An 11,624-nucleotide genomic window follows, 5' to 3' on the forward strand; every position below is an offset into this window, starting at 1 on the left:
GTCTTTTACTTTACGTTCTCAGATACTCACAAACGTTTTTTGTTCGGGTTTTTGTTTGTTTTTGTTTTAAATTGTATAGTGGCTGGCTATAGTCTTTCGTTCCATGTGTGATTTACACGTCAATGTCTCCGTTTCTGAGTCATATGTTGCACACTAAGTTTTTTGCTGATTTTCTTCATTGTCCAGCGTAACTTGACAAGAATTACTAGCCGTGATGAGGAATCGTAGAAAATGCAAGCATACTCACCTTGTGCTACACACACGCACAATGAAAATGAAATCAAAGCTGCCAGCAACACCTGTGGTATCCGAACAGGTATCATTACTGTGCTATAACAGTAAACGATCGACCTTTCGGTTGTAAAGGCGATGTTCACGACACTAATAAAGTATATAATATGTGGCTTCTCAACACTTTTTCTTACAACACCTGAGATCAGTTATAACCATCACGGACTCGCGGCAAGACCGGCGCCACTGAACTTCTTTCAATTAAATACCCTATCACGTTCTCCGAGTAGGATTATCCTACCTTAGCTGAGCGGGGACATATTAATAAATAGTGGGTTGATATTCTAAGCCCTAAATCTCGACAGCTCGTCTTTAGCTCCTTCTGCATTCGTTACAACGAGGAGAGGGTCAGGGAAAGTGGGGGGGGGGGGGGGGGGGCGGGAAGGGAGGGGGTGCGGAGGGGGTTAGAGGGGGGGGGGAATATAGAAGTGAAACGCGGGCCAGCGGGCGGGGTGGTGAGATATCAAAATAAGAGGAAGAGGAAACTGTTATTCACCGAGTCTCAAAAGTTACCAACGTAGCTCCAATATCATCTACTAGATGATTACCCGCTTCGCCGGGTATCGGCTTCGCCGGGAAGAAGTAGAGCCGAATACCAGGCTGCGCCTGGGACCCGGCTAAGCCGGGTGTACACCGGCTTTGCCGGCGCACAAAGGAAAGGAGATAAACGCGCAAAACACTGGAGACCTTCTAAAAATAGTAACGTGCAGTGACCTTCTAAAAATAGTAACGTAGTAACGGGAATATGGATTGACGCCACACGGAGGAAGGGAGATAATCGCGGCTGAAAACACTGGAGAAGATAAGGAAGAGTTACTGGTAGTGGATCCCGACAACAACAACAACAAAAAACAAAAAAAATCGGTTCAGCGCGCACAGCGCTGCGCGCTGAGAGCACGTGTTGAAATATCTCATCGATGAGGTTGTGTCCGGGGTGTAGCTGAATACGGTGTCCAAATTTGAAAAAGATCCACCGAGAACTTTGGCCGTGCATCGCGAACAGACAGACAGACAGACAGACAGACACTAGTCGTATATATATCATCTATGTGACTGCATTAACACCGGTGCGGCTCAAATGACACCAACGTGACTAAATGTTATAAAAAAAATTATAAAAAAAATTAAAAAAAGGGAATTATGCAACAGATCATGACCGTACATGATTTATCCTATTTCTCTGTCGTCTGCTCCTGAAGCAGACGATTTTGTTTTGGAGCAACCCGTATGACACGGGATGGGGTAAAACAGAGGATGATGGGTAAATTCTAAATATAGCCCACAATCATCCTGACTGCAAACAGTGACAGCCAAAATATTTGATGACCCGCCTTCCTCCCTCTTTGTTAACTCCACCTTGTGACAACTCATGTATTAATGAACGTGGCGGTCAACGCCCACACTGGTCATATTTTGTACATATCAAGAACGGTTTTATTCATGTGATGTTATTATGTCATTATCTAGGCAGCATGAATGACTGAGGGTGATTTGATTATGTCATTATCTAGTCAGCATGAACACGCCGTGGATCGTGTAACTCTGCATTTGCGCCACCGCAACTTTTTATCGCTTCACGCCGACGAAGAGGCAAGCTGCGAGGTAGGTCTCTCGAATGATAAATTAAATTGTTAGATTGCTAGGCACTCAGCATGTTCTCAAGTGTTGCATTTCACATACTTATATCCTTAGCTATATTTCTGTATATATTTTTTGATGCTTTGATGGCCCTGGTGATCGTGACGATCTGTTTTTCTTCTCGTTTCCCCATGTTTTGGGCATATTTTCAGTTTCTGCGTCAAATGCAACAAAACGGAGATTACTGGTTATTCTTGGACATGTTCACTGATAACTTTAATGTTTTATGAATCTCCACGTGTAGTTTCTCTGTATATAGTTCCATATATACTTTGCAAGAAGCAGATAAAAAAAAGTGTCAACAACTCTCTGTAATTCGCCACCGCATCAATTCAATGTTAGATGTAACTCGCCACCGCATTTTTTGTTATTCGCCACCGCACTACGCAAATTGTAATTTTCAAACGCATCAACATCGTGGAGGCATTTAAACCTTTATTTTTGTCACAAAACTGACAGCAATTGATAGGAGCATTTTAACTTTATTGCTGCAAGTTTTAAACTCACGGGAGTGGCGTGATCTTGCCTATACAAAGGATTTAAAGGCACCATGAGTTGACAAATCAAACCGTAGTATTTCTTCTTCTTCGTCTTCTATTTCTTCTTCTTCTTCTACTTCTTCTGTATGAAAAGTATGCTTATCTGTCCTTGAGTGTATAACCCACATGTACTGGAATGTGCTTATATATATAATCTATATATATATACGACTTGTGTCTGTCTATCTGTCTGTGTGTGTGTGTGTGTGTGTGGTGTGTGTGTGTGTGTGTGTGTGTGTGTTTGATCGCCATGCACGGCCAAAGTTCTCGATGGATCTGCTTCAAATTTGGTGTCCATATTCAGATACACCCTGCACAAAATCTGGTCGATGAGATATTTCAACACGTGCTCTCAGCGCGCAGCGCTGAACCGATTTTGGTTCCACCTCAGCTACCCGGGCCCCCATACCAACACACCAAAGCCGCTAGACCACATCACAACGCCAAAGTTCTCGGTGGATCTTTTTTCAAATTTGGACACCGTATTCAGCTACACCCCGGACACTAATATCATCGATGAGATATTTCAACACGTGCTCTCAGCGCGCAGCGCTGAACCGATTTTGGTTTTTGTGTTCATTTCACCATTATAAGTAACTCTTCCTTATCTTCTCCAGGTTTTCAGCGTTTACCTCCCTTCCTTCGTATGGTGTACTATAGTATGAGTGGGGCATCTTCGGATATTCCCGGCGTTCTGTTACTATTTTTAGAAGGTCACCGCAGTGTCCAGAACGTAAATTGGACCCGTAAATTATCCTCACTGTAAAAGTGCAAAGGACGAATCAATTTATAGCCACGCGAAAAATACACTGTCATCTATCTCTCTATATATACGGCTTCTCTGTGTTTGTGTGTGTGTGTGTGTGTGTCTCTCTCTCTCTCTATGTGGGCAACACCTGTGGATTGTTCAGTTCTGTTTGTGATGTGGTCTGGCGGCTTTTGTGTATTAGTATGGACTGGCCTTCCTTTGAGAAGCGATAACAGATCAAAAGGGCTTAGAGATAAGCTCTAAATTGCTCAATCCTGTTTGAGTGGAGTTCGCCTCCAAAGGTGATTAACACGGTTACATTCGTCGACAAGGATGGGACTCGATATGGTCAGGAATGGCATTATGGCCACTGAATCATGTTCGTGCTGTTCCCATTCCACGAATCTGGGAGGGACCTAAGCTTGGCGGGTCCATTGTTCGGACCCGGCAAAGCCGGCGTACGGCTCTAAGTATTTCATCCCGGCGAAGCCGGCTACCCGGCGAAGCGGGTATTCCTCTAGTTATATATATATATATATATGACCCCCCCAAAAAAAATCCCTGGGACTATGAGATTCAAGAGGTTTAGGATATGATGACATCAATAGGAAATATAACAGTGCTTACCGTAAGAGTGAAAAAAATACTATATTTACAAGTGGGAAATGCATCGATGACTGCTAGTGATGATCTGAACAGATTACGCAGCAAAATAAAGACACATCAGAACATGAAGACCAACATTTTCACCAATGAGATTTCCCTTCTAGGAAGGCACGCTGATGAAAAGTTTGTCCTCATGTTCTCTTATGCATTCATTTACATTCGGAAGATTGACTACACATACAAGAATGTACAAAAACGTTCCGCATTCCGTATCCCGTCAGAAAAGTTATTGTATAAGTATATGTGATTGAAGAGCGCAGCGATTCTTGCCATTCTAGCAATAAACACTCAGTGGCTGAAATCACTAAGTTTGACAATATGGAACCTACCTCTTCCTGTTTGATTTGCGGTCACTTGAGTCTGAAACTGGGCCTGGAACGCTCCTGTTAAAAACATTGTGGGGCCAAATACCACATAACTCTAAAATTCTTAAGCTTCGTGTTTATGTGTGTGAAATAATTCTAAAATTCAGTCATTCCTATTACCAGTGACATCACAAAAACTCATCAGTTTGACGCTGGAAGAGAAAAGAACGCCTCTGACAGACGTGACGTTTTTCGGGAAAGAAGAATGACGAAGAGTGTGGGAGTGAAACGCCGCCAGGTGCGTCTCAGAAACTTGTTCTACAAAAGCTGAAATATACCCTGAACTGAACAACTCCAAATCAATATTTTCAATTGGAAGTGACAGAATCACTGAACTCTTCAACATATTATGCAATTCATTAGACAGTTGCGGTGGCGAATAACATCCAAGACGTGAAATTGCGGTGGCGAATTACACGAAGCATCGGTGGCGTATAACATGAAGTCTAATTGTTTGTGTTTTCTTTTGCCGCGTGCGTCACCCAAAGACAAAATTGTGCAACAGCATTCATCAAGAATACAAAGGACATGTTTAGCTCACAGGATATCATCACGGGAATGCATCAACTAGTGCTGTTTCGTTGAAGTTACGAAGGAAGGGACAAATCGTGCAATTTCAGCTACAATTCCAGCAGAAATCGGACTTCTGAACTGCCGAAACCTGACATTTCGACTAAAAAAGCACGTACCTTAGACCTTGAGTATATACTTCTTTAAAATGTACTAATGAAGAATCTAGATGATGCCTGAAAGTCCTACACATTTTCATTTTCTGTGAGAGACCTACCTTGCAGCTTGCCTCTTCGTCGGCGTGAAGCGATAAAAAGTTGCGGTGGCGCAAATGCAGAGTTACACGATCCACGGCGTGATGAATGACTGATTCTTTTATTCAAGTAAGCGGTTGCCTATGGACAGGATAACTCTGCGGTTGCCTATGGGACACTGCCACATTTACGTCTTGAGTTACTGCCCTTACTACTATCACTGGGCGGGGATATAGCTCAGTTGGTAGCGCGCTGGATTTGTATTCAGTTGGCCGCTGTCAGCGTGAGTTCGATCCCAGGTTCGGCGGAAATTTATTTCACAGAGTCAACTTTGTGTGCAGACTCTCTTCGGTGTCCGAACCTCCCCCCGTGTACACTACATTGGGTGTGCACGTTAAAGATCCCACGATTGACAAAGGGTCTTTCCTGGCAAAATTGCTTAGGCACAGTTAATAATTGGTCTACCTATACCCGTGTGACTTGGAATAATAGGCCGTGAAAGGTAAATATGCGCCGAAATGGCTGCAATCTACTGGCCGTATAAAATTTCATCTCACACGGCATCACTGCAGAGCGCCTAGAACTGTACCCACGGAATATGCGCGATATAAGACTCATTGATTGATTGATTGATACTATCAACCCGAAACTTCGTCGATAGAGACATCACCTAGGCCAGGGGTGTTATCTCTATCGACGGAGTTTCGGGCTGTTGTGCGTGCATAGTACCCGCGTCGGACACGGAGCCGTCTTGGAGCCTCTACTTTTTTTTTGTGTTTTTTTGAGACATCGCCTGCAAAAACTCCAGATACATTATTGTGTGATTCTAGGCGTCCCCGAATTTTGTTGTTGTTGCCATAGTTTACGTTTAGAGCTACTGCCCATACGCCGAGGCCATGCAAAGGATTCTTTTAACAGACATTCCTCGTCTTTCCGTGCGAAGTTATCCGTACTAACCTTTGTAAGGCCCCAACTGTGACGGAGAAAGTCCTAACTCTGTCTAAAACAAAAAGTCTTCCTTACTGAGTCAACAGCGTTTTCCATGAAAATTATTTTGCTTGCCAAATTCACTTAGTTTTTTTGTCTAAAAACAATTTGCATTTAACAATGTGCATTTATAATTTTTTTCAGTAATTTCAACTTATAATAATACGAAACTGTTGGACATAGCTATCGCGCATGCGCAGCAACTCGACAAGACGCGGGAAACGGCAAGAGACGAAGAAGGAACAAGTCGCGTAAGGCGAAAATACAATATTTAGTCAAGTAGCTGCCATTTTTCAGCAAGACCGTATACTCGTAGCATCGTCAGTCCACCGCTCATGGCAAAGGCAGTGAAATTGACAAGAAGAGCGGGGTAGTAGTTGCGCTAAGAAGGATAGCACGCTTTTCTGTACCTCTCTTTGTTTTAACTTTCTGAGCGTGTTTTTAATCCAAACATATCATATCTATATGTTTTTGGAATCAGGAACGGACAAGAAATAAGATGAAAGTGTTTTTAAATTGATTTCGAAAATTTAATTTTCATCATAATTTTTATATTTTTAATTTTCAGAGCTTGTTTTTAATCCAAATATAACATATTTATATGTTTTTGGAATCACAAAATGATGAAGAATAAGATGAACGTAAATTTGGATCGTTTTATAAAAAAATTGCTAAAACAAATACATCCGGGGATATCATTCCCAGGAACTCTCATGTAAAATGTCATAAAGATCGGTCCAGTAGTTTGGTCTGAATCGCTCTACACACAAATAGAGAGACAGACAGACAGACAGACAGACAGACAGACAGACACAGACAGACACAGACACACAGAGACACACCGAGACACACAGACACAGACACACACAGACACACAGACACACACACACACACACACACATACACACCACACACACACACATACATACATACATACATACATACATACATACATACATACATACATACATACATACATACATACATACATACATACATACATACATACATACATACATACATACATACATACGACCCTCGTCTCGATTCCCCCTCTATGTTAAAACATTTAGTCAAAACTTGACTAAATGTAATGAGGGTTTATTAATTTTAACCCTTGGTCTATTCGCACTTTCATGACGACTTGTTGTGATGCTGATTATTATTGAATTTGTGTATGTGTAATGATGTTGTTTACGTCTGAATTGTGTAGTGGCTATAAGTAATAACAACCCCCAAAACGGCTGGGACATTGACGACAAAAAACAAAACCAAAACAACACAACACCACTTTTTCACTGGCAAAGCAAGCAACGAGACGTCTATCTCTCTTGGGAAAAAATAGGTGGTCCTGAGAAGGACCTGTTGTAGAAGAAGGTGAAAGAGGCAAAGTTGTTATGCCTTGCCACCGGGAGCCTTGGTCTGGGACTTCTTGGGCAGAAGCACAGCCTGGATGTTGGGCAGCACACCACCCTGGGCGATGGTCACACCCGACAGAAGTTTGTTCAACTCCTCGTCGTTGCGGATGGCCAGCTGCAGGTGACGGGGGATGATTCTCGTCTTCTTGTTGTCGCGGGCAGCGTTGCCTGCCAACTCCAGGACCTCAGCGGCCAAGTACTCGAGCACGGCAGCCAGGTACACGGGGGCACCGGCACCCACACGCTCGGCGTAGTTGCCCTTGCGCAACAGACGGTGGATACGACCCACGGGGAACTGAAGTCCAGCACGGGACGAGCGAGACTTGCTCTTTCCCTTAACCTTTCCTCCTTTGCCGCGACCAGACATGATGCAAGTTGGATGATGTTTGAAAAATTCGTACGCAAAGCGAACGAATCCAATAATGCCAACGCCGACGCGACCGACCCCTTTTATACCCATCACTAGCCCTCCAACTGCACGTCGAGTCAACGGCAAAATCCACCAATGGCGAGCGCCCCTTTGGCGGCACTGCCGGCGCGAGTGTTTGCGCACTGTATAAAAGAGCGCGGTCGGCTTGGCGGCGCTACCTTTTGCGACTCACAACCCGCAGACGAATCAACCATGCCACCCAAAGTTAGCTCCAAAGGCGCCAAGAAGGCCGGCAAGGCCAAGGCTGTTCGCTCCGGCGACAAGAAGCGCAAGAGGAAGAGGAAGGAAAGCTACGCCATCTACATCTACAAGGTGCTCAAGCAGGTGCACCCCGACACTGGCATCAGCAGCAAGGCCATGTCTATCATGAACAGCTTCGTCAACGATATCTTTGAGAGAATCGCCGCTGAAGCTTCCAGACTGGCCCACTACAACAAGCGCTCCACCATCACCAGTCGGGAGATCCAGACCGCGGTCCGCCTCCTCCTCCCCGGTGAGCTGGCCAAGCACGCCGTCAGTGAGGGCACCAAGGCCGTCACCAAGTACACCAGCAGCAAGTAGACTCTTAAAACTGCTGTTTGGCCAAACCGGCAAACGTAAAACACACAGGTCCTTCTCAGGACCACCCACTTTTTCCAGAGAGAGATGAATTTCTCGTTGCCAACGAACCAACTCAATACACACTCAATACACAATACACAATACACAATACATGTACACAACAATGTCTCTCTCTCCTTCCCTATATTTAATTTAGTAGTCAAGGAACCAACGGATCCAACGGATCCAACATCTATCTCGGGGACAAAACTCCATTATAATATTTACCCATTATAATGTAAAAGCGTATAAGCATATAGTAAACATCCAACAAATAACCAAAACTACATAAACAAACAAAAAAATCACTTGTCAACCGTCAAATTAGTGTCATCAATATCCGCCGGCCGGCGTCACTACAATCTGTCTACTACAGCACTGTCACTGCATCAAACCGCTATCACCGCAAAACTGGCTTGCTACCTACATCGTCATCGTCATCGTCATCGTCATCGTCATCGTCATCGTCATCGTCATCGTCATCCTACAAATCATTTACTATATATCTCACGCATCTCACAAAACTCAACCAACTTTTACCAACCCTCAAAATATATCTGGTACTTTTATGGTGTTCTTTCTTTGTTGTTCTTTGTTGTAGTTCTTTGTGGTTAAAATAACACGTGAATAAACAGAGAAATCAAACGCCTACCTCGCCACTCAGACACAACGGACAAAATACCTGTTACTCTGTTGCAGTTTTCTAACACTAATTAGCGGCACACCCATTACTTTGCACAAAGTCGCCAGCCTCTTATGTGTAGCATATGTTCTCTCCTTCGCTGTCTCTCAAATTCCTACTGTCAAAACGTGTGCCGCTCGTAAAAGTGTTCACTTCACTTTTTCACAACTGCTTCTTTCGTTTTTGTCACCTTGCGCGCCCTGCTCGTATAACATGTAAAGAACTCGTCTTTGTACATACACACTTTTTTACAAGAGCGTTCACCTCAGCATTTATTTAGCTGTGAGCTGTGCACGCGTGTGTTAAGGTTTCATTTTTGTGTGCTTGCTTGTCAGTTTGTACGTTCCTTTCTTTCTTTATCATACTTTGTACCTGGTACTTTTGACGGCACACACACACACACACACACACACACACACACACACACACACACACACACACACACACACGCACGACAGCACAGCACAGAGACCCCCCAAAAAGTGGCCCTGTACGGTAATGTTGCTTGAATCTTCGGCTGATGTCTCCACGGCTTTCATTGGCTAAAATCAGAGCGGCGCGCCAGGGCTGCGAATGCCTTTCCCATATAAAACGTCTCTCTAGTTCCTGGCTGCTCAGTCGACTCTAACTTCGAAATGGCACGTACCAAGCAAACCGCCCGTAAATCCACCGGAGGAAAAGCTCCTCGCAAACAGCTGGCAACCAAGGCCGCTCGCAAAAGCGCCCCTGCCACTGGAGGAGTCAAGAAACCTCATCGTTACAGGCCTGGAACTGTGGCTCTTCGTGAGATCCGTCGTTACCAGAAGAGCACCGAGCTCCTGATCCGCAAGCTGCCCTTCCAGCGTCTGGTGCGCGAAATCGCCCAGGACTTCAAGACAGACCTGCGCTTCCAGAGCTCTGCCGTCATGGCTCTGCAGGAGGCCAGCGAGGCTTACCTGGTCGGTCTCTTTGAGGACACCAACCTGTGCGCCATCCATGCCAAGCGTGTCACCATCATGCCCAAGGACATCCAGCTGGCCCGCCGTATCCGCGGAGAGCGTGCTTAAGTTGCCCCTCCAACGGTTCCGACTCCTCCAAACCCGGCTCTTTTCAGAGCCACCTTCATTTTTCCCAAAAGAGTTGGTCTGCTCTCGTTGCCATCCTAATTGTTACACTCGTAGCAACCATAAACATTTCCTTTCAACACCCTCCCTAAGTACTCGCACTATAGTCACACTCCATTTAACGAACCAAAAACTCCAGCCCTTGTGTTGTCCCTGCGCATATGATCATTTCAAACCCCTATTTGTCATCTGTATTTGACCAAACATCAACAGCTAATGCATTTCAACAATTTGCCTTCTCTCTCTGCCCTATGGACGGCTTTCTTGTCCAAAATGAGCACTCTCACTACAAAATCATGGTCAAGAATGCATTATTTCTATCCCGCAAATCGTTACTTTCTATCTCTAATGCAACACAACACCAATGGGAGGGATCCCTTTCTCTATGAGTGAAGCTCTGTGTGATGAGCACAAATGAATGAGCACGTCATAATCCATTCTGCTTGTGCGCCTATCGACACTGGTTGGCATCAAATTGACCCCGTCTGTGGCTTGAAGCGCTCCAATTTGATATCAATAAGTGATCATTTTATTTGCCTCTCATCATTTTCTTGACAGTTCCCTTTCGCTCAGTTGCAATCATACATCCAACCCCCTGCCCTCCCTCCTTCTCTTTTGTTTACGTAGCCAACACTTGTATAGATTTACGACGACACTATCAATGACAAAACAATAACAAACAATAGTGTTTTAATATGTAAACACGAAGGAGTTAGCAGTGGCAAACGAGACACATTCAGCCCCTCTTGGGAAAATGAAGGTGGTCCTAAGAAGGACCGGAGAAGGGTTATTGTGGATGCGAGATCCGCGACTTGATGCGTCTAACCACCGAAGCCGTACAGAGTACGACCCTGGCGTTTGAGGGCGTAGACCACATCCATGGCGGTCACAGTCTTCCTCTTGGCGTGCTCAGTGTACGTGACGGCATCACGGATCACGTTCTCCAGGAATACCTTGAGAACTCCGCGAGTCTCCTCGTAGATGAGACCAGAGATACGCTTGACACCGCCACGGCGAGCCAGACGACGGATAGCGGGCTTGGTGATACCCTGGATGTTATCACGCAAAACTTTCCTGTGACGCTTGGCGCCCCCCTTTCCGAGACCCTTTCCTCCTTTACCACGGCCAGTCATGATGAATGTTTCTACGAGTCGTGCGATTCGAGAATGCTTCTCAGCTCGCCGGCGCAGCCGCCTTATATACAGCAGACGCGGGCCCGTGAGAAAGCAAAACACCGCTCCACAAGCGTGAACTTTGATTGGCTGAGAGAGCGAAGAGTCGCCTCGCTCTATTTTCACACCCACTGTCTGTGTCTGTGTCTGTGTCTGTGTCTGTGTCACTGGTCACTGTCACTGGTCACTGTCACTGGTCACTGTCCACTGTCACTGTCAGC

The 11,624-nt window shown here is 45.0% G+C and overlaps 4 protein-coding genes across 4 annotated transcripts; 2 read left to right on the forward strand and 2 right to left on the reverse strand.

Moving 5' to 3' along the window:
• Positions 1-7,108: 7,108 nt before the first annotated feature.
• Positions 7,109-7,998, reverse strand: LOC138954284 (histone H2A-like). The gene has a single exon (XM_070326166.1). The coding sequence runs from the start codon at positions 7,874-7,876 to the stop codon at positions 7,394-7,396; it is 483 nt and encodes a 160-aa protein (XP_070182267.1). The 5' UTR covers positions 7,877-7,998; the 3' UTR covers positions 7,109-7,393.
• LOC138954285 (histone H2B, gonadal) lies at positions 7,999-8,473 on the forward strand. The gene has a single exon (XM_070326167.1). It carries the CDS (start codon positions 8,039-8,041, stop codon positions 8,405-8,407), a length of 369 nt encoding a protein of 122 aa, XP_070182268.1. The 5' UTR covers positions 7,999-8,038; the 3' UTR covers positions 8,408-8,473.
• Positions 8,474-9,741: 1,268 nt separating this feature from the next.
• LOC138954287 (histone H3) lies at positions 9,742-10,269 on the forward strand. Its single transcript, XM_070326169.1, has one exon. It carries the CDS (start codon positions 9,764-9,766, stop codon positions 10,172-10,174), a length of 411 nt encoding a protein of 136 aa, XP_070182270.1. The 5' UTR covers positions 9,742-9,763; the 3' UTR covers positions 10,175-10,269.
• Positions 10,270-10,961: 692 nt separating this feature from the next.
• Positions 10,962-11,407, reverse strand: LOC138954286 (histone H4). Its single transcript, XM_070326168.1, has one exon. The coding sequence runs from the start codon at positions 11,362-11,364 to the stop codon at positions 11,053-11,055; it is 312 nt and encodes a 103-aa protein (XP_070182269.1). The 5' UTR covers positions 11,365-11,407; the 3' UTR covers positions 10,962-11,052.
• Positions 11,408-11,624: the final 217 nt, after the last annotated feature.

This window comes from Littorina saxatilis, unplaced genomic scaffold (assembly GCF_037325665.1).
Source record: "Littorina saxatilis isolate snail1 unplaced genomic scaffold, US_GU_Lsax_2.0 scaffold_2985, whole genome shotgun sequence".
NCBI classification, from domain to species: Eukaryota; Metazoa; Mollusca; class Gastropoda; order Littorinimorpha; family Littorinidae; genus Littorina; species Littorina saxatilis.

Coding starts and splice junctions, on each gene's coding strand:
- LOC138954286 (XM_070326168.1), bottom strand. CDS start 11,364: ATGACTGGCCGTGGTAAAGGAGGAAAGGGTCTCGGAAAGGGGGGCGCC.
- LOC138954284 (XM_070326166.1), bottom strand. CDS start 7,876: ATGGGTATAAAAGGGGTCGGTCGCGTCGGCGTTGGCATTATTGGATTC.
- LOC138954285 (XM_070326167.1), top strand. CDS start 8,039: ATGCCACCCAAAGTTAGCTCCAAAGGCGCCAAGAAGGCCGGCAAGGCC.
- LOC138954287 (XM_070326169.1), top strand. CDS start 9,764: ATGGCACGTACCAAGCAAACCGCCCGTAAATCCACCGGAGGAAAAGCT.